At 44.3% G+C, this 27,425-nt stretch overlaps 1 protein-coding gene across 7 annotated transcripts in view; it reads left to right on the forward strand.

Annotated features, from left to right (window-relative positions):
* The window catches only part of LOC137645997 (solute carrier family 35 member C2), a 132,164-nt gene that overhangs the window by 32,939 nt on the left and 71,800 nt on the right, over positions 1–27,425 (forward strand). For 5 of the 7 annotated variants that reach the window (XM_068379120.1, XM_068379122.1, XM_068379121.1 and 2 more), the window contains one exon: positions 22,203–22,366. In XM_068379120.1, coding sequence (XP_068235221.1) covers positions 22,203–22,366 — 164 coding nt within the window. The other 2 variants (XM_068379126.1, XM_068379127.1) reach the window with 2 other exon arrangements.

Consider the following 27,425-nt stretch of genomic DNA (forward strand, 5'->3'; position numbering starts at 1 on the left):
ATATATATATGTATATATATATATATATATATATATATATATATATATGTATGTATATATATATACATATATATATATATATATATATATATATATATATATATATATATATATATATATATATATATATATATATATATATATACAAAATAAACATAGCATGAAAAATATTATGCCAAAATTTTTGATTGTGTACTACTTTATTTAAGAGTCAGTTCCGTTATTATTATTATTATTATTATTATTATTATTATTATTATTATTATTATTATTATTATTATTATTATTATTATTATTATTATTATTAGGTAAGCAGCATCCATGATTGGAAAATCATGATGATAAATAGTTTAAGGACAACATGAAAGGTAGTACTGTTAAAAAATTAAGGAAAGAAAAGACTTTAAAAGTAAAAAAAAAAAAATAATCTTGATTACAAAATAATATAGATAATACAAATGTTAAATTGACAATGAAACGAGACTTGTATCAAACTGCTCAACATAAAAGTATTTGCTCCAATTCCCTCAATTTAACCGAATCCGGAATAGAATTTATTCGAATTTTTATACTACACAATAAATGGATTTGAATTTATATAATTTAAAGCCTTGTGACTAAACACTGAACCCAGGGAGTCCATTCATTCCATTTGTAGTTACTACATGAAGTACTGGGAGAATTAAAAGAGGTTGGACGTTGAGCTAGAAAGAAAGGAATTGGGAAAAGAGATAAAGCAGACGGCTAAGAAATTGGCAAAAGTGGCACAGAGAAGAATTTTTATTAATATCCCTACGGCAATGGTCTCCTAATCTTAGAAAATTCGAATAAAAAAGGGTAATCAAAATTATGAAATGATTCTTATATACAATGATTTAACCGAACGATACTGCCAGAGATTATATGAAGGTCGGGGATTTAGAGATTAATAGATTTCAAGATTTTGTTCAACAATTTAGGATTAGTGTTGGTTGAGGTCCAAACACGATAACAATATTCTAAACATGGCAGAACAAAAGAATAAAAGATTTTCTCAATATGCTGATTTTTTTTTTTTTTTTGATTGAAGAAGAGACAAACCAGATATGTTTCTAAACAGACAATTCTCAATCAAGAATTACAGGTAAAATTTAAAATAAAGTACATGCAGTTAAAGAAAATTATTTATAATAAAAAAGTAGGACTATAGGAATTTTAAATCCTTGAAGATCGAGTTCTGCTTGGGTTTACCTTCATCACTGAAATTTGCATCAATCAGTAACATTCGCCAGATCTCCGCTTAGAGATCCAGTGACAAAGGTACGCACTCGGGAGGTGAGATCAATACTCAGAAAATGGCATTATTTTCATAAACAGCAAGCAGGTTTTCATGACCCAAACCACATCTCATGCGCTTACAATAGAAAAGGTAATGGGCCAAGAAACGCATTCATGTATTCACTACGGTGTTCATTAGCATCTATTCTTTGTATCTAATATTTAGAATAATCAGGGATGACAGTATTAATAGCACCAGAAAATGGTCGGTAAACTCCTATCACTGCTGTGCCATGCACAGTGATTAACCTAATTCTAATCACTGCAATTGATATTCAGAATAGCTAGATAAATGTATCTGTTATTGATATGAGAATCATAGAAATGATCAACGGGCCATAATTTCCATTGATTGCAATTGAAATATTTGAAGATAAGGATGCATTGTGTTGCTTAACTAAGGTACCGAAGCTATTACAAATACTTACGAACGCTTATACAATCATAAGGAACTTGTCTGAGAATTATATATTTGGTTTTGATTGACAACTGAAGAATAATTACTTTATAATTATCATCAGCTGGATACTTAATGCACGACCCTTTAATTTACATAAAATTATTTCATCTAAGAAATATCAATGACCTAGAATTTACTTGTGCTCTCCATCGTAACATTCACATTTCATTCCCTAATATCTCACTTCTTTTGCACCTATCCTTGTGTCATTTTTAATAACATTCCCGTTATTTTTTTTTCACATTTTGCGTTTTCCACCGAAGTTGTTAATTTTTAGTTGTGAAGAGTAGTGTTGTGTACCCTTTTGTTGCTTAGCTTCATAGCTCAAGAAAATTGCCATTGTTTAACTGAATGAAAATGGCAGTGAAGTTGAGACTAAACTGAAATATAATAATAATTAAGTAAATACACCATAGAAGATATCATGCATAAAACATGACCGGAAAAATTAAAGATATTAGGAATTGGACGGCAAAATTTATTTGTAGTCAAAAGTTAGCCACAGTTATCAACTACTGATAAGATTTAATTATGCTTATTAGATAAGATAATGGTCACTTAAGTATTTTCAGTAAATGAAAACAGGTCTCGAAATATTTGAATAGATTCAAAGAATCCTATGACTAAGATGAAGAAAAATCTATAAAGTCAGACTGATTAACAAATCAGAAATTTTAGACCTCACATTTACCTATACAAAAGTAATTTTATTCATCTGTTTTTGGGTAGACACATATCTGGACTATGGGTAGAGCATATTACTCTAAACGTTTAGAGAGTTTCTATGATATAGTCTAACTTAACTTTGAATTCGTTTATCGTGTTAACTGTTAATGAGAGAGAGAGAGAGAGAGAGAGAGAGAGAGAGAGAGAGAGAGAGAGAGAGAGAGAGAGAGAGAGAGAGAGAGAGAGAGGAGAGAGAGAGAGAGAGAGAGAGAGAGCATCTATTTATGGCCAGTAGAAGTTTGGATTCTTAGTTGAGACGACTTAGAAATAAGCTATGGCACGCTAAAATTTATATTTACTATTGATTCTTATCCGTCAACGATTTAACAGCTCAGGTGTAAGATCAGGAGATTGCATCTTTTAGTGCTAATGGAACCTAAATCTTGCTAAAAGATAATCCCCATATTAACACTGCCCATGCTTAGCTTTTTCTCCGTACAGATGAGGACATAACAGCCAAAACGTTCTTTTGTTTATTACCTCGACATTCGTTCGTACACATCTCATCCTGATTTGTCAGTTTGGGATTCATTTCATTTTGACGAACGTGTATTTCAAATGGCATTAAATGAGTCTCACCGTATATTATCTGTAATCTATCTGATCCTTGTCATTAAAACAAGGTTTTGCATAATTTTGACCGTCCTTTGCATTCAGATCTTCGCAGACTGTACCACCCAGTACGGAGGACTAGGTATTATTATTATTATTATTATTATTATTATTATTATTATTATTATTATTATTATTATTATTATTATTATTATTATTATTATTATTATTATTATTATTAAAATGGGTCTGTCATATATAAACTATGAATGGAGACGTATGACAACCAGTTCAACATAACATTCACCGGAAGTTTGAACTTCTGAAGTTCCACCGATGCAGCTGTCAGATAAGGAATATCATTCCACAACTTGGTCTCACCTGGAATGCAACTTCTGGAATACTGTGTAGTGTTGAGCCTTACTATGGAAAAGGCAAGACTTTTAGAAATAACTGCATACCTATTATAGTACCGCGTACAGGATGGTGGTCTAGGACTCTAGCTACCTCTGCGGAGATCTGAAGGTAAAGGAGGGCCTTATGTAACATGCATAAAGATCTAATTGAACGACTGTGCCGGAGATCAGTACCCAGATCAAGAATGAGAACAGTCTTGCCTTCTCCATAATAAGAATACTAGACAGTATTCTAAAAGTGTTATTGTGGCTGTAACCAGACTGTGGAATGATTTTCCTAGTTTGGTCGTAGAATCGCTGGAACTTCAGAAGTTTAAACCTGTTATAACTGCTCCTTCTGCTTTTACGAATGATATATTTAACGTTATTAATAATCTTGCTATATTCTATATTTTGTTTTATTATTTCTCATTTAAAGCTTATTGCTTACTTCTCTACAGTATTCCTTTCTGCGATTGGCTGCTCACTTTGTTGGGGGTAATTAGGCTTGTAACATTCTGCTTTCCAGATTATGGTTGTAGTTTAGGTTGTAATAATAATAATAACAATAATAATAATAATAATAATAATAATAATAATAATAATAATAATAATAATAATAATAATAGTAATAATAATAAACACTCAGCGACCATGATAACATTTGAATAACAAATGAGGGATAAACATAGTTAACAGCTGCTTCTAAATTATTACATATTATCATATCAAAAGACTCATCTTTAATAAACTCTATCTTACAGTGTTCTGTTTCCGACTGAAACTATTCAAGGCATTTGTATCTATGAATTATTTCTGTAACGCATCAATAAAAATCGTCATTTTCTTCGAGACGGTCCCCTTTTGCAAAACCTAAAGTACCTGTAAGCTACGCCTAGATCCAAAGTACCTGTAGGCTAGGCCTACATTTTTTATCTTTCGTTGGTCACCTGAAGAATGGGGCCCCCAGATAACCATCCTGATGACTCAGGATCCCAGCTAAATCCCCCCTCCCCCAAGAGAGAGAGAGAGAGAGAGAGAGAGAGAGAGAGAGAGAGAGAGAGAGAGAGAGAGAGAGAGAGAGAGAGAGAGAGAGAGAGACCCTGCTTTTGTTCATCTGGAGATTGGAGACCCCACTACAAGTCATTTAATTAAGAATCACTTTATTAAGCATATTTTTAATGCTACTTATATCCACATAATTTTTTTTTTCAAATGTGTAAGATAAGCAAACACTTTAATCTACACAGATTTGAAAAAAAAAATAGATAAAGCAATCCATATTTAATCAAAGGTGCAATGTCCTGCTCTTTCAGGGCAAGAAGAATCAAACATACTATTAAAATGCCTTTAATACTACATAAATTGCTGTATAAATGGATTTAGAAATTCTCTTTTGCATCCACGCATTATCTTGATCTTTGATTTATGATGGTTCCAAAAACTTTCAACGACGTGGCTGTATGTGCACACATGTATCTTTATCAACAAGGTTACGAAAGTGACTTACGGTCTGATGTTGAAATCTTAGATGTGACTGGATTTTGCAATAAGATTTCCATCATCATTGTGTATGTCTGAACAAGGTAATATTTTTTTTCTATCATTGGAAGTAAATTTGCGGCATCACGTGTTTTAATGATCTTATATCCAATATATGGCTTAATGCTAATGTCGACCGTCCTAAATGACCCATAGCCGATGAGGTGTACATCCTTTGTGATATTTGTTTTTGCGTACAAAACAAGACTCGCCAATTTGCACAGTTGTGCCAGAACTTTCAAGTTTAATAGGGGTTGCCTCAAAGGGTTTCATGCAGATTTCTCTAGGAGAAAAAACAAAATATAGATCAATCATTTTTTACTCTGAAATGTTTAAAATATTAGTTGCTGTTGTCTCACTCATGTCATTTCACCGCTAATAAACAGTTTGAATCCACTTCTGCAATGGAAGTTTAGATTTAGCAAAGAATGAGTCTTTATAAATGGAAACTTTGTTTTGATATTTAGTACGCTTTAAACAGGCACGTCCACATAATTATCTTGTATAATAGATAATATAGTCCGGTTAATCAAATTTCGGCACTGAATGCACTCAATTCCTCACCTCAAAGATTCTTGCTCTTTAACTAGTTGATAGTTTCTTAGCCATTAAACTAAAATAAGAATTTGTCTTGGCGTCGATTTAATAATGATAAAAAACAATCTATTGGTCTTTAACGTATTAATAAATTAGTTTGTGTAAAAAAGAGACCGTAATTTTTTTCTTTACTTGAAAATAAGAGACATCAGTGTGTGCTATCTTCCTAATTTTCAGGGTTTTTAACATTTTATTAGTAGGCCTATACAAATTCTATTAATTTTTTTTAAATTTTGATCCCTTTTTAATGGGACAATATCTGCATCTGTGAAACCATGGTAGAATTCTTATTTTGGTGAGTTTCAACATTTTAAAAATCCAACAATGTCTATTCATCTCATTAATAAAAGGGAAAGTGTTCCTATTAGTGGCAGCACGCAAGGGAATAAGATGAAGAGGTTTGAATGGATATAGTACTCTTAATATTTCTGATATAATTTTTTTTATCACAAAAAAAAAACAAAAAAACTATAAGCTCATATAAGAATGAAAGACCCGTTCGTACTCAGAGCACGATGATGGACTTCACACCTGTGAAACGACGTATGTTACTCAGTTGCCTATAATAATTTGTCAAGACTTTGTATATAGATCATTTCTTCATGTACATTATTAGTTTGCTGTTGTATCTTTATATTATAAACTACATAAAATTTGCAAATGATCGAAACGTTAAGTGACAAAATGTTGCTTAATTCTAAATAAATAGAAACAGGAAATAAATGAAATAATTAATTTTCTCCATTATTCTCATATTTATAAACCTATACATACCAACAGATTTGTTTTGTACTATGCCAGATAACTCATTGGTGAGTAAAGTAAGATGTAGAATCAATCTTTAAATAATTTGTATAAACACTAGAGCATACTGATGAGCTGTCAGGGAGCATATTCCTGCATCTGGTACGTAGGGAACGGATCCGCCAAAGTCGATGTAAACAAGACAAGTGTCAAGTTCTTCAATTTTCATTCTTCAGGTTGTTATTCAAATTAGCCATCATTGACGGTACGTCCTTGTATTGATACTGAATAGTTCTTGGTTAATGCCATTTCAGAGTTACTGGAACGTTGTCCTTCTCTGTTAACAAAAGTATGATTCAAACATACGGTTTCCAATACATATATGGTCTACAACAGGATGTAAGCTACAGCAAGCTACCCATGCGTTAGTTTGTAGCTCATTTATTTAAGCTATAGCAAGGTTGTGGTTCATTTATCAAGCCCTTGCTTGTTGGCATCTCAGATCTTGCAAATTATACCGAAATCTTAGGTTAATTTTTTTTAAGGTTATATTTATAGGTTATAGTAGGGCATTTTTTTTTATATTTGAGCCTTTAGATGTTTAGTAATGCTAGGTTTGTTGAGTACTGTACCTTATATACAGCGTACAGGCTTACCATACTACCGCTAGAGAGTTATGGGGTCCTTTGACTGGCCAGACAGTACTACATTGGATCCTTCTCTCTGGTTATGGCTCATTATCCCCTTGCCTACAATTACACCGAATAGTCTGACATATTCTTTACATATTCTCCTCCGTCCTCATACACCTGACAACACTCAGATTACCAAAGAATTATTCTTCACCCTAGGGGTTAACTATTGCAATGTACTTGTTCAGTGGCTATTTTCTTCTTGGTAAGGGTAGAAGAGACTTTAGCTAAGGTAAGCAGCTCTTCTAGGAGAAAGCCACTCCAATATCAAACCATTGTTCTCTAGTTTTTGGTAGTGCCATAGCCTCTGTACTATGGTCTTCCACTGTCTTGGGTTAGAGTTCTTTTGCTTGAGGGTACACTCAGGCTCACTATTCTATTTGGTTTCTCGTCTTGTTTTGTAGTTTATTAAGGAAATATTTATGTAGATGTTGCTGCTGTTCTTAAAATATTTTATTTTTCCTTGTTTCCTTTCCTCACTGGGCCATTTTCCCTGTTGGAGCCCCTGGACTCATAGCATCCTGCTTTTCCAACTAGGGTTGTAGCCTAGCAAGTAATGATAATATGTAACTAGGAGGCCATAGCCCTATTGTCAGAAAATAATGCTAAATATATGATACTTTAATTTATAACCAAATACATGAACCATATGTATTTCATATGTGCTAGCTTGTGTTTTATCCATTTCTGATGATGAATATTAGGGCAAACCACCTGTTCATGAATTTTTATACCACCCCTTATAAAAACTATAACGGAGATCACAGTGTAAACCTGGAGTTTTGGGTGGGGCAAAACTAAAAACTAGTGATTTGCAGCAATAATGATGATCAGAAAGGCATGATAAACACAAGATAACGAGTTCACCGGGCGTCACAGGTCTCTCCCCAGAAATAGATTTTTCCTTCGTCAAAATCCCTTTTCTCATAGCGAATTCCAGTTTCGCTAGGGATTAAAGTATCATGTATTTACCAAATAATTGTTATAACATTATTTTCACTCATAATGTATTTTCATAAGAAGATTGAAACTAAAAATTACTCATATCTGTCAGAAATTAATGATGATGGAGTTATTTACCAGTGAATGATGTTATTCCTACAACTCTTCTTAAGTCTTGAGAACATATTAAGGATCCAGCAAGTTTTGTTTCTGTTGAGATTTTGTGTTTTGGCAATGTATTGTGGGTAAGAATGCCTGATCATCTGTTTTCTTCTTGTTCTTAATTGTGGTACGGTAAAAATGCTGAAACCTTATTGGTCTGTTGTTTTAGACTTCAGCAACTTTAAATAAAGTAAATATGTCAATATATTTATATTTATTCATATTTATAATTGTTGCTTATCTGAACGTCATAAATAATGACAAAATGGCTACCCCTATTGAGAGTGTGCTTAACACATCTGCAACTTGCCATAACAGAGCAGTAAAGGGGTAATATTAAACTGAGAGTGAAGTGACCACTGTAAAGCAATGCCCTATAGAACTAAGTGATTGTTGTATTTTGGGTGGTCTTGTATCTCTAAAACTACTGTTCTTATTTACGTCAAAAATCAAGGTAAAATTTGTTCAAAACGTAGCAAAAAGATATTTTTGGATCTAAAATCCAGTTTGTTCCGTAACCGAAATACAAACCACTCTATTTACATTGGGTTTACCTTTTAGCGCAGCTGAAATGACGAGCCAATAGTTTTAACAAGGGTTAATTACCCCCGCGCTAGTTAGCGGGGGGTAGGGGAAGGGTAGCTTGCTACCCCTCCCCCCCCACACACCGGTGACTTGCTTCATTTCACTTCATTTCACTTTTGTCATCGTCCTCGTTGACAGCCTTTAATCTTTTTTTCAGCTTTTTCTTTACTACAGCTTGTGTGTGTGTTTGAAGTTGACTACCGATTATTATTATTATCTTTACAATGCGTACGTGCCCTGGTGTTGCTGGCCGCCCTTGTGGGACCTTTATGGCGGCCTTGGAGTCAGATCCTCACACCCTTTGCCCTCAGTGTCGGGGCCGACGGTGTGACCAGGAAAACATGTGTAGTGAGTGTAGGGAGTGGTCTGCCTCCCAGTGGGAGAGGTTTGGCCGCCGGCGTAAGAAGAAGTCCAAGAGAGACCGTTCTCCTTCGGGGGTTGCCTTGAAGGAGGAAGGTTCTCGGGACTCTTCTTTCGCCCCCTCGTCCGGCTCCTAAGGAGAGTCGGCCGAGTGGTAGCGCAGGCCCAAGTTCTGTTTCCCGACCTTGGGTGGGGGAGAGGGCGTCGCCTCCCATAGCGGGGCGGTTCCCCCTCCTCCTCCGGGGGAGGTTGTTGATAATTCATTGTCTAATGATGATCTCTTACAGATTTGGGCTTCCCTGGGGCTTAAGGGCTTGCCCTCCAGGGTCGCCTTGATTGACCTTGTCTCGTTGGGGGCCGCCATTAAGCAGTCGCCAGCGGTAGCAGAGGTAGACCCTCTGTCTATCGTCGACGTCGTGGTGGCAGAGGCCTCCGGGCTGGGCAATCCTCTGCAGGTGCAGTTGAGGATGATGGTGCTGACGGCTCTCCTCCCCCTTCCGTACATCCTTCAAAGGGGAAGTGAGTCCTACGGGCTCTTCTGCTGTTCAGCTTCCCTCTAAGGGAAGTGCCTTGACTGAGACTCCCCTTCGTAGGACTGATGGTCCTTATGATCTTCCCCGTGGCTGCCTTCGCCGTAAGGCTCACCGTCCGCTGCGTCGCAAAGGCCTCCTTTCCCCTTATAAGGGGGTTAAGAGGCGCCTTTTTGGATCTTCTTCCTCCGAAGGGGACTCTCCTCGTCGTACTCAGCCTACAGCTCCTGCTCCTTTGGACCTCTCTGCAGACCGTTCTCCAACTCCTGCTAGAACTTCACCTTTTGGGGAACTCGTTACCTGACGGGCAACGGTCCCTTCGGGGCAAAGGGATTCTTCCCTTTCACGTGCAGTGTTAGCGCACAGGCGCTCTCCTGCTCGTCAGCGCTCTCCTGCTCGTCAGCGCTCTCCTGCTCGTCAGCGCTCTCCTGCTCGTCAGCGCTCTCCTGCTCGTCAATGCTCTCCTGCTCGTCAGCGCTCACCTGTTCGCCGGCGCTCTCCTGATGTTCGCCCTCCTCGTCAGCGCTCTCCTGAGGACATCCTACATCCTGTGGTTCCTGAAGAGCGCTTAGCGCGTCAGCATTCTTCTGCTCGCCCTTCTGCAGTGTTAGCGCACAGGCGCTCTCCTGCTCTTCAGCGCTCTTCTGAGTGTCAGCGCTCTTTTGAGGATCATCGCCCTCCTGCTCGCCAGCGCTCTCCTATGGTCTCTGACCATCCTGCAGTCCCTGTTGGTCACCCTGCGCGCCATCAGTCTCCTGAGCGCTCTCGCGATCCTCATCCTGTGTCTACGCAACATCGTCCGCGTTCTCCAGCGTATGCTTCAAAAGCACATGTTCGCCCATGCACTACGATCTTTCTGTTCCTGTTCGTGAACGCGCCGTGCCACCTGTTCCTTCACAGGATCTCACGCGTCGCCGCCTTGCTCGCCAGCGTTCACAGGCGATTCTAGTATTGCCTGTTCGTCAGCGTTCTCCTACGCGTCAATGATCACCTGTTTATCGGCGATCTCCGGACCGCCCGCGTGATTTACAACCTGCGCGCACGCGTTCTCCAACGCTTCGTCGACCAGAGGTTCTTGAAGGACATGGTTCGCCATCTACTAGCTCGCCATCGCGCGATTATTCACCTGCGCGCTATCGCTCGCCAACGCATCACCATGCGACAATGCGCCATCGCTCACCTGCGCGTCAGCGTTCGCCAGCTCACCACCGATCGCCTGCTGATCTACGCCGCCAGCGACCTTCCTCGCCCACGCGGCAACGTGTTCCCTCGCCATCGCCCCAACGCATTCGTTCGCCGACTCGGACACGCGCTCGTTCACCTGTACACCCTCGTGCCCACTCGCCTGAGCGACCGCTTGCCTGCCCGCCCGCGCGATCATTTGCCTGCGCACCCGCGCGACCGCTCGCCTGCGCGCCCGCGCGATCATCCGCCCGCGCAATCGCTCGCCTGCGCGTCCGCGTGTCCGCGTGACCGTTCGCCCTCGCGCAACCATCGTTCGTGGCGAATTTCGCAGCCAGTGGTAGCAGCAGGAACGCGTGTTTCTAGACAGCGCTCAGGATCGCCTCCACCCAAACGCAGGACTGTAGTGCAGGACAAGGAAGACACTGCGGAGAGGTTAGTGCATCATTCTTCCCCCCCTTCTTTTCAGGCAGGTACTGTGGTGTCCACTCCAAAGGATCGCCCGATCCCTTTCCCTCCAGCGAGGATTTCGGACTCTGTGTCCGTGGAGCAACAGACTTGGTTTGGTCCTCTGATGCGGGCGTTAGTGAGGGTTATGAAACCAGCACTCGCCGATCAGGGCAACAAACCAATGGCAGCCTCTCCTATGCTGAAGAAAAAGAGAGGATTGGACTTCGTGGTGACTTCCCCCATGGCGAAGTTGGTTCCCAAGAGGTCTGTCGCGAAGCCCCCTTCTCCTGCTCGAGTGCTTTTTCCTTCTCCCGTGGACGAGGCGTTTCCGTCCTCGGGTGAGTCCAGTGAAGCGGTTGTCTTCCCCTCGGCACCAAGGGGGGAGACTTCGTTTCAGGGAGGAGAGTCGTCTCGTGAGGAAGGGGCTCTTCGAACCCCTTTGTTGGGATCCTTTATCCCTCCCAGGAGGGAATCCAAAGACTCCAAGACCGTCCCGAAATCATCTTCGAGGATTCGCCAGGAACCCGCGGCTCCCCGGGGGAACGTCCACGCTTCACCCCAGGAAGAGATTCCTGGGACAGGAGTCTTAGCTGCCAGCCCGCAAGGAGGAGATCAGCAGGAATCCGAACATGCCTTCTGGCAGGTCCTGAACCTGATAAGGCAACTTAACGGGCTTATGGATCCCGTGATCACCCCCCGTGAAGGCAAAGACACTATCTTAGATGAAGTGTTTGACGTTCGGAAGGCCCCTAAGTCCAGTGCGGCTCTGCCCTGGTCTCGGGGTCTGAAGAGTGCCAGAGCTAGGGCCAACGCTCAGCTCGCGATTCTTGCCTCCTCCAGTCATTCCTCTGCCGGGAACAAGCTCATCCCTCCTCCTCGTCTTCAGCAGAGGAGGTATTTCGAGATCTTGGGTGAGGCCAGCCTCGGTCTTCCTCTCCATCACTCTGTGGAGGAGCTGGCGAAGGGAGTTCCCTTTGAGAAGCTCTTTGCCCGGCAGGTGTCGTTCTCGGCGGCAGAGATCCTTAGCCATGAAAAGGTCGCTAAGTGTGCCATGCAGGCCACTTCGTGGCTGGACTTTTGACTAGGAACTCTGGGCATCCTATTGCACTCGGAGGACTTGTCCAAGGAGACCAATAGGAAGGTCCTGGAGACCTTCTTACTCTCGGGCACCCGCTCCATCGAGTTTTTGGGGCACCAGGTTACCACCCTGTGTGCCAACTCGGTGTTGAAGCGGCGCGATGCTGTGACCGAGAGATTCCATCCGAAGGTCCCCGCCGTAGATGTGCATAGGCTCCGACATGCTTCCCTTCTGGGGGAGAACCTGTTTGAGCCTCAGGACATGGAGCGAACAGCTGAGAGGTGGAGGAAATCCAGCACAGACTCCCTCCTTCATAGGGCCCTTACAGCTCGGCCCTATAAGCCTCCAGCTCCGCCGCAACAGCAGCAGCAGCCTCGTAAGGCTCTGAAACAGGCACCGGCAGTTAAGAAGGTGGTGTCTAAGCCCCAGCCCTTTCCAGCCAAGGTTAATAGGGGCGGTAAGTCTTCCAGGGGAGGCAAGACTCCTAGGGGTGGCGGCCGCGGCCGCAAGCCCTAGGGGTGGCAGTCCCCCTGCATGTCCACCTGAGGGGGATGCCCTCAGCGTTGCGTCCGCAGGTGGCAGCAACACGGGGCCGATGCTTGGACGGTCTTAGTGATCGGCCAAGGCTATCGCGTCCCGTTCACGTCATCTCAACCTCCCCTGACAGCGAATCCAGTGTCGTTGAGCTCCTATGCCACGGGATCGGCAAAGGGGCTGGCCCTTCGGGGCGAAGTCGAGACCATGCTCGAGAAGGGTGGTCTCCAGGAGGTCGTGGACGGCTCCCCAGGCTTCTTCAGTCGACTCTTTCTTGTAAAGAAGGCTTCTGGAGGCTGGAGACCTGTCATCGACCTCTCAGCTCTGAACGGGTTTGTCAAGCAAACCCGGTTCAGCATGGAGACAGCAGACACGGTCAGACTTGCGGTGAGACCACAAGACTTCATGTGCACACTGGATCTAAAGGACGCGTACTTCCAGATCCCAATCCATCCGTCTTCCAGGAAGTACCTGAGATTTTGCATAGACGACAAGATCTACCAGTTCAAGGTGCTGTGTTTCGGTCTCTCCACAGCTCCTCAGGTGTTCACCAGAGTGTTCACCCTGATTTCATCTTGGGCGCACAGGAACGGCATTCGTCTCCTTCGTTATCTGGACGATTGGCTGGTCCTAGCAGACTCGGAGTCGACCCTTCTTCGGCACCGAGACAGGCTTCTGGATCTTTACCAGGATTTGGGGATCGTGGTAAACCTCGAGAAGTCCTCTCTGCAGCCGTCCCAACGACTGGTTTATCTAGGCATGCTAATAGACACCAATCTCCACAAAGCCTTTCCATCAGACGACCGGATAGCAAGGCTGAGGAGGGTGGCGGAACCCTTCCTCAGGCGAGAAGAGCTCCCCGCCCAGTCGTGGTTGCGTCTCTTAGGTCACCTATCCTCCCTGGCTCGTCTGGTTCCAAACAGCCGCCTCAGGATGAGATCCCTACAGTGGCGGCTCAAGTCCCAGTGGAATCAAGGATCCGATTCTCCGGACATTCTGATCCCAATGGGGTCTTTGGAACAGACGGACTTGCGGTGGTGGCTGGTCGACGAGAACCTGCGGAAGGGAGTGAGTCTTCTCGTCCTCCCCCCGGAATTGACTCTGTTTTCGGACGCGTCAAAAGAAGGGTGGGGGGGGCGCACGTTCTGAACCAGAGGGCCTCAGGCCTTTGGTCAGAATCAGAAAAGTGCCTACACATCAACCTGCTAGAATTGAAGGCCGTCTTTCTGGGTCTTCAGCAGTTCCAACGGTCCCTGGCGGGTCACTCCGTGGTGGTGATGAGCGACAACACCACGGTAGTGGCTTATATCAACAAGCAGGGAGGCACTTTTTCGTAGCAGCTATCCCATCTTGCAGTAGAGACTCTGAGGTGGACCGAAATCCACTCGATAACACTATCAGCTCGCTTCAGTCCTGGCAAGAGGAATGTGCTCGCCGACAGTCTGAGCAGGGCCTCGCAGATAGTACCGAGTGGTCTTTGGATCCTCAGATAGCCAACAAAGTCCTGACTTTGTGGGGTTCCCCGACTGTGGACTTGTTCGCGACAGTGTTGAACTTCAAGCTGCCCCTGTACTGCTCCCCAGTCCCGGACCCCAAGGCACTCTGGCAAGATGCTTTCCAGCAACGGTGGGACAACATCGACGTGTACGCCTTCCCACCGTTCTGTCTGATGAGAAGGGTGCTCAACAGGACCAGACTATCGGTCAACTGTTCGATGACTCTGGTAGCTTCGCTATGGCATCACGCGGAATGGTTCTCGGACCTTCTGCAGCTCCTGACGGAGCTCCCGAGGGAACTTCCTCCACGACACGAGCTTCTCAGACAACCCCACTCCGGTGTCCTTCACAAGGCCGTAGCCTCGCTTCGGCTTCACGCCTGGAGACTATCCAGCGTCTCCTCGCGGAGAGAGGCTTATCGCAACAGGTTGCGGAGAGAATGTCTCGGCACCTGCGAAGGTCCTCTGAGGGAGTCTACCAAGCAAAGTGGAGAGTCTTTTGTGGTTGGTGTCGTCGGAGGGGTATCTCTCTCCACTCGATGCCACTATTCCAGCAATAGCGGACTTCCTCGTTTATCTGCGGGAAGAAATGCACCTTTCTGTCTCGGCAGTGAAAGGCTATCGCTCAGCCTTAAGCTTGGCCTTCAGGCTGAAGGGCGTGGATATTTCTTCATCGCTAGAACTCTCTTTACTCATACGTAGCTATGAGCTTACCTGCCCCCAGTCGGAAGTGAGACCTCCTCCTTGGAACGTGGTTCGAGTCCTCAGGTCTCTTAAGAAACCTCCCTTCGAACCATTATGCCAGGCCTCCGATCACCACCTGTCTTGGAAGACGGCTTTCCTACTCGCTTTGGCTTCGGCCAAGCGGGTTAGTGAACTTCATGGTCTCTCGTACGACATCGCCCATTCAAGGGGATGGGGGGAGGTAACGTTCAGGTTCGTCCCTGAGTTTGTTGCCAAGACTCAGAATCCTGGAGTGCCGGATCCTCGCTTCGACTCTTTCAGGATCGCGAGTCTCCGTTCTGCAACAAGTGACCCAGACCAGCTGCTACTATGTCCAGTGAGGTGTCTGAGGCACTACTTGAAGAGAACGGCTGCAGTCTGTCCTCAAGTGCGAGCTTTGTTTGTGAGCACGGGCAGGACTAAGAGGAGGGTCACCAGGAACACCATCTCAGCTTGGATTCGAAGGGTTATCCACCATGCCTTGAATCCGGACCCTCCTCCGTCACGTCGCCCTCGGGCACACGATGTCAGGGGTATTGCTACATCCCTGGCCTTCAAGAGAAACTTCTCAGTGACGCAGGTACTTCAAGCTGGGGTCTGGAAGCGTCAGACGACCTTCACAGCCCACTACCTGCAAGACGTGACCCACAAGAGCCTCGATACGTTCTCTATCGACCCTGTGGTGGCTGCACAGCAGCTGGTCTAACCTCGGGCTCCTTTTTGGACAAGTAGCAGTAGGTTGAGGGCGTTGTTACCCGGTCTTAGTCTGCGTGAATGAAAGAGTATGTCTGACCCTTACTTCTTTCTTCATTCTCCCCTCTCTTGGGGAAGCAGCATCCTGGTCCTCGCATAGCTGACCTCGACCTCTGCAGGTAACCCATGCTTCTTTGTGCTCCTAGTATTAAGCTTAATACTGTTGCGTCTCCCATACCCTGACGAGGTGGTATGGGGAACGTCCTATCCTAGAATTCCTATCTGAAGGTCTCAAGGTCAACTTCATAGGACGAGTCACACTCTCCTCCACACTGCTTATGTAGGCCACTCGTTCCTAGCGATGCTAGGAACTTGTGAGGTACAGGGGCTCCTTTTCTCTAGTGCTGCTCACTGAGGGATTGAGCCCCCGGGCAAGCCGAAGTCAGTAGGCTGGGAACTTTCCACCCTTCCCTAGGGGTAAGTCACCCAATGTAAATAGCGTGGTTTGTATTTCGGTTACGGAATAAATGACAAATTCGAAGATAATTTGTATTTTTCCTAACCATACAACTAGCGCGGGGGTAATTAACCCTCGTTAAAACTATTGGCTCGTCATTTCAGCTGCGCTAAAAGGTAAACCCAGTGTAAATAGCTAAGGTTTGTATGGTTAGGAAAAATACAAATTATCTTCGAATTTGTCATGTTGGTTGAAACTCTCATTTTATCAATGTAATATAAGCTAGCTTTCATAGTCTACCAAAATCATCAGAATTATAATTTACCATAACAGTATGATACTTTACTTTTTTGCCAGCATGGAATTTGCTATTATTTAAGAAATTATCAATTGCTAGCCTTTTAACAAGGGAATGATAATTTACCTATGAAGTAACATATAGGATCAGCACCATAATGTTTCAAGCTATCTGTTGACATTTATTTTCATTGCAACTGTCAGCAAGCGGCCTTGGTTCAGTGCCATGGTCAGAGCAGTTGTGCGAGCCTTCCGGCCTGCTTTTTCATCTCGTTCCTCTGAGACCTCGCAACATCCGACAGCACCAGCAGAGCTCCTGCAAAGAGCCTCGGCTACTTTATCCCCAAAGAGGAAAAGAGGAGTCTCAGACGCGGTAACATCTACTAGGGTGAAACTGACTTCTGTTAGGCCTTCGAGGCCTGTCCTTTCAGAATTTCCCTTCAGACGCTCTCCTGCCTCCCCTCTGCTGAAGGAGCCTCGCGAGGGACAGATTTCTTCCCCTTCCACATTTGGAGGAAGGTTTTCCTTGCACAGAGAGCCCTCCACCTCCGGCGGGAGTCAGGAAGGACAACTCCAACGGGCCTTCGATGCTAGGGTCTTATCTCCTTCCTGGAAGGAATCGAAGGGCTCTGAAACTCTGCCAAAGTCCTGTTCGAGGACCTCAAGCCTGCAGGAACGACCAATCACTCCAGGAATGTTCACGACCCACCCCGAGAGGAGCTCTCTGGGGTGGAAGAAGGAGACTGTTGCTAGTCCCACTTCAGAGGGGGAGCAGAAAGAGTCAGAACATGCCCTCTGGCAAGTCCTGACTCTCATCAGGGTACTCAACGGGTTTACTGACCCAGAGATACCCCCACGAGAGGTCAAAGACATGGTCTTAGATCGTGTCTTTGGTACTCAAAAGCCCTCAAAGACCAGTGCAGCCTTGCCCTGGTCTCAAGGGCTAAAGAGTACCCAGGCAAAGATTGCCTAACACCTCTCCGATTTTTTCTCCTCTCAATATTCTGGCTCTACCGTCAAGCTCCTCCAACCTCCTTGTGTCCAGCAGAGGAAATACTTTGAGATCTTGGACGAACCTCGTCCAGCTCTTCCACCCCACCACTCTCTTGAAGAGCTTACCAAGCAAGTCTCCCTTGAGGGGCTCTATAGCTGTCAGGTCTCTTTCTCGGCAGCTAAGAACCTCAACCATAAAAAGGTCATGAAGTATGCCATGTAGGCTACTTCTTGGCTTGATATTTGGCTAGGAACCCTGGGAATCCTAGTACAGACTGAGGATTTTTCCAAGGAACGTACCAGGAAAGCTATGGAAACTTTCCTTCTCTCAGGCACCCGTACCATCGAGTTTCTTGCCCGTCAAGTCTCGAACTTATGGAAAAACACCATCCTGAAATGTTGAGATGCAATGTTGGAGAGATTCCATCAGCAGGTCCCGAATGCCTAGATCGCTAGGCTCAGGAACTCTTCTCTAGAGGGATCCTGTCTTTTCGAGCCAAAAGACGTAGAACACGCTGCTGAGAGATGGAGAGAGTTTCACCAGGACTCCCTCCTCAATAGGGCTTTGACATAAAAGCCCAATAAATCACCAGCTCCTCAGCATTTCCGTCCAGCCAAGACCTCGATGAACAAGACAGCAGTGATACCAGCAGTTTCTAAACTGTCCTTTCTGACCAAGGGCAGGAAAGGCACAAAGTCCTTCAGGGGAGGAAAACATCCTAGAGGGAGCAGTCGAAGTCGCAAACGCTAGGATAGGCACTCCCCCCACTTGTCCACCAGTGAGAGAATGCCTACAAAATTGCCGTGACATGTGGAAGCAACTTGGGGCCAAACCCTGGACAGTCTCCGTGATTCTTTCAGGGTATCGCATCCCATTCACAACATCTCGCCCTCCCCTGATCAGGAATCCAATGTCAATAAACTCCTTTGCGATGTCTAAAATGCCCTTTCTGACCAAGGGCAGGAAAAGCACAAAGTCATCAGGGGAGGAAAACATCCTAGAGGGAGAGTCCGAAGTCGCAAACGCTAGGATAGGCACTCCCCCCACTTGTCCCCCAGTGGGGGAATGCCTACAAAATTGCCGTGACATGTGGGAGCAACTTGGGGCCAAACCCTGGACAGTCTCCGTGATTCATTCAGGGTATCGCATCCCGTTCACAACATCTCTCCCTCCCCTGATCAGGAATCCAATGTCAATAGACTCCTTTGTAATGAGGTCAGCAAAGGGGCTAGTCTGCCGGACAGAAGTCCAGACCTTGTTGAAGAAGGGCGCTCTCCAGGAGGTCCTCGACGGGTTTCCAGGCTTCTTCAGTCGACTCTTTATTGTGAAAAAGGTGTCTGGAGGCTGGAGACCAGTTATCGACTTCTCAGCTCTGAACAAGTTTGTCAAGCAAACTCCGTTCAGCATGGAGATAGCAGACACGGTCAGATAAGCAGTAAGACCACAGAACTTCATGTACTCACTGGATTCCAGATTCCAATTCATCCATTTTCAAGGAAGTACTTAAGATTCAGCCCAGACAACAGGAAATACCAATTCAATGTGCTGTACTTCGGTCTTTCCAAGCACCTCAAGTCTTCACCAAAGTGTTCGCCCTAATGTCATCTTGGGCACACATGATTGGCATCTTTCTCCTCCGTTATCTGGTCGGCTGGCTAATCCTAGCGGGCTCAGTGTCAATCCTTCTTCAACACTGAGAAAAACTTGTGAGGTTTTGCCAAGATCTGGGGATCATGGTAAACCTTGAAAAGTCCTCTCTGCTTCCTATGCAGAGACTGGTATACTGTATCTAGGCATCATCTCCACAAAGTCTTCCTGTCAGACGACAGGATAACTAGGCTGAGAAAGGCGCAAGACCCTTTCTCAGATGAGAAGAACTTCCATCCCAGACGTGGAAACGTCTCCTCTGGCACCTTTCATCTCTGGGTCGTCTAGTTCCCAACGGTCGCATCAGGATTTGATCTCTCCAGTGGCGACTCAAGTCCTGGTGGAATCAGACCATCGACTCCCCGGACATCCTGACTCCCATGGAATCAATGAAACAGACGGACCTCGAATGGGAGTGGATCTTCTCGTCCTCCCCCAGATTGGATGCTGTTCTCAGACTCTTCAAAAGAAAGGGTTGGGGACCCACGTGCTGCACTACGCGACCTCAGGCCTCTGGTCAGAGTCAGAGGAATACCTCTACATAAATCTCCTAGAGATGAAGGCTACCTTTCTGGCCCTTCAACAGTTTCACTAGTTCCTGGCAGGCCACTCAGTGGTGGAGATGAGCGAAAACACCACAGTACTGTAGTGATTTACATCACAAACAAGTAGTTACTTTTTCTAAGCCCCTATCCCATCTAGCAGTAGAGATACTAAGATGGGCCGAGATTCACTCGATACCACTATTGGCAAGCTTCATTCCAGGCAAAAGGAATGTGCTCGCTGACAACCTGAGCAGAGCATTTCAGAGAGTGAGTACCGAGTGGTCTTTGGATCGTCTAGTAGCAAACAAAGTCCTGACTTTGTGGGGTTCTCTGACTGTGGATCTCTTCGCAACGACCCTGAACTTCAGGCTCCCGTTGTACTGCCCCCCAGTCCCAGACCCCAAGGTTCTCTGGGAAGATGCATTCCAACAACGGTGGGACAGCATCGACGTCTGCCTTTCCCCCGTTCTGTCTGATGAGGAGGGTACTCAACGAAGCCAGAGCATCGGTCAACCTCCCAATGACTCTCATAGCTTCGCTATGGCATCATACAAAATGGTGTCTGGACCTTCTGCAGCTCCTGATGAAGTGTCCAAGAGAACTCCCTCCACGACACGATCTACTCAGACAACATCCTGCCAACATATTCCATAAAGCTGTAGCTTCGCTACAACTTCACTCCTGGAGACTATCCAGCATCTCCTCACTCAGAGAGGATTATCGCAACAAGTTGCGAGCATATGTCTGGATACCTGCAGAAATCATCAGCAGCAGTCTACCAGGCAAAGTGGAAAATCTTTTGTGGTTGGTGTCGTGGAAGGGGTATCTCTCCTCTCGATGCCACTATATTCCAGCAATAGTGGAGTTCTTTGTGTATTTACGTGAAAACACTCGCCCTTCAGTCTCAGCGGTAAAAGGCTATTGCTCAGCCTTAAGCCTCGCCCTTAGACTTAACGGAATGGACATTTCCTCATCGCTGGAACTCTCTTTACTCTTACGGAGTTACAAATTTACCTGCCTTCAGTCTGAAGTGAGACCTCCACCGTGGAACGTGGTTCGAGTTCTCAGGTCTCTGAAGAGACCTGCCTATGAATCATTATGCTAGGCAACAGATTGCCACCTGAATTGGAAGACGGTGTTCCTACTAGCTTTGGCTGTGGCCAAGTGAGTCGGTAAACTTTATGGTTTCTCATACAACATCGCCCATTCAAGGGATTGGGGAGAGGTAACGTTCAGCATCATCCCCGAGTTTGTAGCCAAGACTCAGAATCCGGGAGGGGCGGATCCCCGATTCGATTCTTTCCGGATTTTGAGTCTTCACTCCGTAGCAGATAAGGAGTTTGAGGCTGTATCTAAAGAGAACAGCCGCAGCCTGTCCCCATGTGCCTGCACTTCTCGTCAGCACAGGGAGGAACAAGAGGAGGGTCACCAAGAACACCATCTTTGCTTGGATTCGCAAGTTCATAGACCATGCCCTGAATCCGAACCCTCCTCATTCACATCGCCCCAGAGCTCACGATTTCACATCCCTGGCCTTCTAGAGAAATTTCTCAGTGATGCAGGTGCTACAGACTGGGGTGTGGAAATATCAGAATACGTTCACAGCCCACTACCTGCAAGACGTGACCCACAGTAGGCTTGATACGTTCTCTATCGACCCTGTGGTGGTTGCACAACAGCTGGTATAGTACCTCAAGCTCCTTATTGGACAAGTAGCAGAAGGTTGAGGGCACTGTTACCGAGTTTTTAATCTCTTGGGGAAAGCAGCATCTTGGGTTCTCTGCACAAGCTGACCTGAAACCACTACATGTAAACCACTCTCCCATGTGTAGCTAGTAGAGTATTAACCTAATACTGTTGCGTCCTCATACTCTGGCAAGGTAGTACTGTATTGGGAAAGTCTTGGTTACAACAGTTTTTCCTACAACCACTTGTAATATCTTTACCTGGACAGTCACATAACTAAATATCTCAACACACAGCTTGCATAGGCTGCGGATCTTGTGTAGCAAAGCAAGGTGGAAGGTCTCTTATTTTTGGTAAAAACTTATTCAAAATAAGGAGCCCCCGGGTAGCCAAAAAGCCAGATTTGGATGGACATCCAGCCTCCTAGTGGGTGAGTTACCCCTAATAAATAGCCTAGGTTTGTATTCCAGTTACGGAACAAATGACAAATTCGTATATACAGTACTTTAAATTTGCATTATCAACAGTTCTAATTTTAAACAAGCTCCATCATAAACTAATAGAAAGATCTTTGGTGAAGATTATAGCTCATATTTTTTATTTATTTTTTATTCATGAAATATTTTAGATAGGGTTCTCACTTCGTGCAATTGCAGCTAATAGCAATTTTGCTTTGAGATCGGAATGTTAGAGACTATTACAGGTTTTTATAGAACAAAATTTATCATGTAGGAAATATTCAAATGTCGATTCATCTTGTCAAAAAATTTTAACTTTAAACATACTGTATGTGAACAATATTCTTTTCTTTTTTCAGGTGTTATGAGTGGATTGGAGGTGTCGGAGGGACGATTAGGTCGCCGTCGTGGTGGCAAAAGACTATGTCAAGTGCTGCTTAATCTTTTTAGAACATTGGTTCTTATTCTTATTTACTATACATGTTCCATAGAACTCACATTTTACCAGAAACAATTATTTAAGGTAAGAAATCTACATAAGAAATATCTTACTTTGCTCCTATACTCAATGCAAAACCTTTGACCTGTATAGTATAGTAATAGGAACATGACTTTAGTGAAGTTGTAATGGCCCTTAAGCTTTTTAACAAGGCAAAAACAGATGTCTGTCAGGTGGGTGACATGCAGCCCTGGTCATCCAACATGCCTAGAGCTACAGTACCTTCACTTTGACTTTGGCTGCTGTGGTATACTGACTTACTCTCCCCACATCCTGGTTTTTGCCCAATATATGCTTTTTGTTTTCTCTTTTCAGATTGTCTGCGCATTCACTTCTTTTGTTGATGATGTCGGCTCCATGGGCAAATATTCGGCTTTGCCCTGGCAAGCCTGGCTGAGAATGCAGTCGGTACATGAGTAAAACTGACATGGATTCTCATCATCTGTGTAGCTTCTGAAGGGGACATGACTTCTCACAGGTTTCCTCCTTTACCAGTTGTAGGGAGTGGCTTCCTGTGCAGTGGGCAAAGTTCTCAAAGAAGAAGTCGAAGTCCAAGCTGATGCTGGAGAAACTCCCGAGCTCCTTCATCCCTTCTTTGGGTGTGGAATCTGCTGGAGTAAAAAAAATAAGAAAGGGAGTTCCAGCCCTTAGGGAGCTTTTTCCATTTTTCTGTTTACAGAAGAGACCTATGTGATGGTGCCACCCGATGTTTTCTTGGCTGCCACAGAGTAGGAGCTTCCTTCATCTGCCGCAGAGAATTCGCCTATACAGTAGTCAAGAAGCTCTCAACTTCAGTGATGGAGAAGTACCAGCATTCGCTTTTCCCCGCCTCTGTATGTTCCTGTGTTTTCTTCCTCACCCACCAACAATTTGGAGAAGCCGTCTGTCATCCTGAAGACAAAGAAGAGGTCAGCGAGGCACTGGACGACCTGTCAGGATGAATCTCGTTTGACCTCCTGATTCCTCTTCATGTTTTCTTGTGAGGATTAGTACTATACCAATACCCTCCTGGGAAGTGTTGAGGTACAAATCCCTAGGGCTCACATTTCAGCCTCCAGTGCTAAGAAATCTCTAGGGCTCATGCCCCAGCCTTCAGTGCTAAGTCTTGTCCAAAAAAAAAGAACTATTGGTCATGACGCATGTCTTTGCCCATGTCCTTCACCATGTGTATGAACTTCTAGATCACCATAATCCTCTCAAGCTGCCCTGATGAGTTTTCTTGAGATTGAGCAAAGACCACCTTTCACACATGCATGTATGAAGAAGGCTGCTTGCGGTCCTTGTTCTTCAACATCTCCAGAGACGATCCTACACCGGCAAGAGCTCAACGATCTCCATGAGACAGTTTATGTTCCTCAAGACTTCAATCCACGAGAACTATCACCCAGACATACACGATCCCCAAACCAACTTCTACACACAGTCATCTCCATGATCACAGTTGTCCCTGCGATCACGATCACCTCCTTCGTGTACGATCATCTACACATGTAAGATTGTTGTCTACTTCTCCACGCACACAATCACCTTCAAACACATGATCATTAACACACAAGATCATCAACGCACACATGATCACCTCCTTGCTCTAAATATCCATGATCCCCGCCAATTGAACGTTTAGCTTACAGTATATCATCTTGTTCACAATCTCAAAAGACAAAAATTCCTTGCACTCAGTTTCAATGACCCCATTCTCATACGAGACAATCACACTCCAAAACGGAATGCAACCAACCCCCTTATGATTCAGTACTGAGTGGTCAGTCGCAAGAAGGCAGATAAGCAGGTTTTCATTCTTCTTGTGGGAAGGCTACCAATGCTAAGTTACTTGCCCAGAAGCACCATTGTGAGAGGTCAACATGACTCTGCAACATCTTGTAAATCTGACTCCTCCAAAGCACAGTACCCTGTTCCTTCCCAGTTTCATTGTAGGTCTGACCAATGGGATTGCCCAATGCACTGCGACCGGTCCGAGTCACAGGATTTCGCTTTGGGCCTAGACTAGTCAGTGTCTAGTAACCCTTCCAAGCATAGAAATAGTTCTCCTCCAAGGACAGACATGGAGAATGATCACCCAGATCTTTCATTGCCTCACTCTCCATCTCGTCCTTCAGGGTCTAGGAAATATAGTCACCTTGTCTTCAGATGGCAAGAGAGGAAAAAGCAGCTCATCCTAAGAACAATTTTCTCCAACTTCCTCCTCCGCGGTGAATTACCAATGCAGCACCATTCAGTCAGAGGATACTTCAAAGGAAAGGACATAGCCTACTCTGTGGTTTCAGTTGAGTTTTCCCTTTGGATGAGAAGCAAAGATTTTTGGAATAGGAGGGACCCATCTACTGATTCAGGTTCACTGCTACGGATACTGAAAACCTTGCTACAAGCTGGATCAATTGCTGGTCGGGAGCAATAGCATACTTCACATCGTTTCGTAATTTGGCTAATTTACAGATCTAGAAATACATCAACCTTCTTCTCCATGTAGTGAAGGGGATAACTTACCTAGCACACCATTCGGCAAACCAATGGGCAAAAAGGGTTTTATAGAGAAGAAATGCGATCACAGCAAGGTTTTCCGGTTAAGTGGAATGGGATGCAGCTATCTCCCACAAGAGTACACCAATCATAGACACAGCGGTGCTCCTCCCGCAGAAGGACGTTAAGAATACTGCCAACAAGTGGAGGAAGGATGTTTATGACTCCCTGATCCAGAGAGCAGTGACCTTCAAGGGCCGTGACCCCTCTAGATCATCTTCTTCAAGAGGTTCTTCATCGCAATATAGCAAGTCAGTGCTAAAGAGGCCGACGTCGAAGCCCAGATCATGATATGCAGCTCCAGTACCTTTCACCTCCAGAAAGGGTAGGGACTATGTTTCCCCCATTTACTCCCAAACCGATCACACCAGAAAGGGATCGTTGAGATCAGTGATCCCCTCCTCCGTCAGCCGTAAGTGGGGGTGATGCTTGTCAAGCCATTGGTCAACTTGGCAGTGACACGGCGCAAAGAAGTGGGTAGTGGAAGTCTTATGGGTTGTATACTGCTTACCTTTTCACCAGCTCTCGTCGTCCCCTCACTCTCTCTCCCTTAACATTCCTGACAAATCCTCCAGAATCGCCATAAGCTATAGTTCTTGTATTGGAAGTGAAAGCGATGATGGAGAAGAAAGTACTAGAAGACATCCAAGATGGAAAGTACCTCCACTTCATCCTCAGGGGAGTCGTGTACCAGTTCAGAGTCCTGTGCTTTGGACTGTCTACCGCTCCCCGAATATTCACATGAGTGTTCATGCTGGTCTCAACTTGGGCCCAGTCGAACGGAATTTGTTATCTGCGATATCTTGATGATTAGTTGATCCTTTTATCTTCAAGGAGGCAGTTGCTCCAGGATTAGGACAGACTTTTCACCTTTTGCAATGATTTAGGGATCGTGATCAATTGGCAGATGGTGTGGTGTATCTGGGAGTGTTAATAGACACAGAAGCAGTAAAAGTTTTTCCAATAGATGATTGCATCAACAGACTCAAAGAGGTAGTGCAACCATTCCTGATTATTTAAAAAATTAAAGCTTTTCAGTGGTAATGTCTTCTAAGACACCTCTTGTCACTGGAGAAGATGGTTTATCACGGGCACCTCTACCAGAGATTGTCTCAATGGTATTTTTAGTGACACTGGTCAGCAGCCACTAACTCCTGCACCTTCTCATTCCGGTGGATATGGCGCTCAGTCACGTTACTGAGCAATAACACAACTGTAGTCACCTACGTGAACAAGCAGATGAATAGTGATTTGTTCTAGTGCGAGTTGGCAAAACAGGCACACAATTGAGCATTCAATAACCCAAGCTATCAGCAAGGTACATTCCAGTCAATAGGAATGTACTAGCAGACTAGCTCAACCTTCAGGAGCAGGTAGTAGGTACAGAGTGATCCCACCATTCCCGTGTGGCAGATAGATTTTTTGCACATTGTGGTTCCTCAGTGAACAAGAAGATTCCTGTACAATATTTTGTTTGCCAATCCCAGGCCTGTCAACAGTGATGGAGGATGCCTTCCAACATCACAGGAACAACCTTGACATGTACTTCCTTCCTCCTCTCTTCTTGGTACGTTGAGTAATCAATAGACGTTTGTCGACAGATTACTTTTTCTTTACAATACGTTTTCTATTGAAGTATTATTATTATTATTACTAGCTAAGCTACAATCCTATTTGGAAAAGCAAGATGTTATATGCCCAAGGGCTCCAACGGGGAAAAATAGCTTGTGAGGAAAGGAAATAAGGAAATAAATAAATGATCTGAAAAATAATGAACAATTGAAATAAAATATTTTAAAAACAGTAACAACATTAAAATATATTTAATAAATAAACTATAAAAAGACTTATGTCAGCCTGTTCAACATAAAAACATTTACTGCAAGTTTGAACTTTTGAAGTTCTATCAATTTAACTACCCGATTAGGAAGATCATTCCACAACTTGGTCACAGCTGGAATAAAACTTCTAGAATACTGTGTAGTATTGAGCCTTTTGATGGAAAAGGCCAGACTATTAGAATTAACTGCATGCCTAGTATTACGAACAAGATGGGACTGTCTGGGAGTATCTGAAGGATGGATAGAATATATGCATACCAATCTCCCATATATTCAGACACTCATATCTTCAAGGTTATAAATTCTTCAGTGACCATCTATCAGTCCTTGATGGAGACTTGGCCTACCACCTGTAACTTCCTTCATACTCAGGTAGTTAGGAAATTGACAGAACTCGTGAATTTTGCTCTTATATGTGCATTGAAACTTCCTGGGTCCATAAACCAATCTGTTTGGTTATAGGGACTTTCGACCTCCTAAGGATAAGATTCCTATTAAAGGTTAAAGGTTTGTATTTTATAGAGAGACAAATCACAAATTTTTTTCATCAGTTTGTATTTTTCCTAACCATACAAACCTGAGAAATTTAAGTTACACTGCTCACCTCAACCACCCTGCAGGTTTGTTGATTTTCTCACTCTTGGAGAGGCTACTGTGACTCCTGTGAAAATGAGTTCGATTGATCAGTGTTTTAACACTCCTCA

The sequence above is a fragment of the Palaemon carinicauda genome, chromosome 8 (assembly GCF_036898095.1).
Source record: "Palaemon carinicauda isolate YSFRI2023 chromosome 8, ASM3689809v2, whole genome shotgun sequence".
Lineage (NCBI taxonomy): Eukaryota > Metazoa > Arthropoda > Malacostraca > Decapoda > Palaemonidae > Palaemon > Palaemon carinicauda.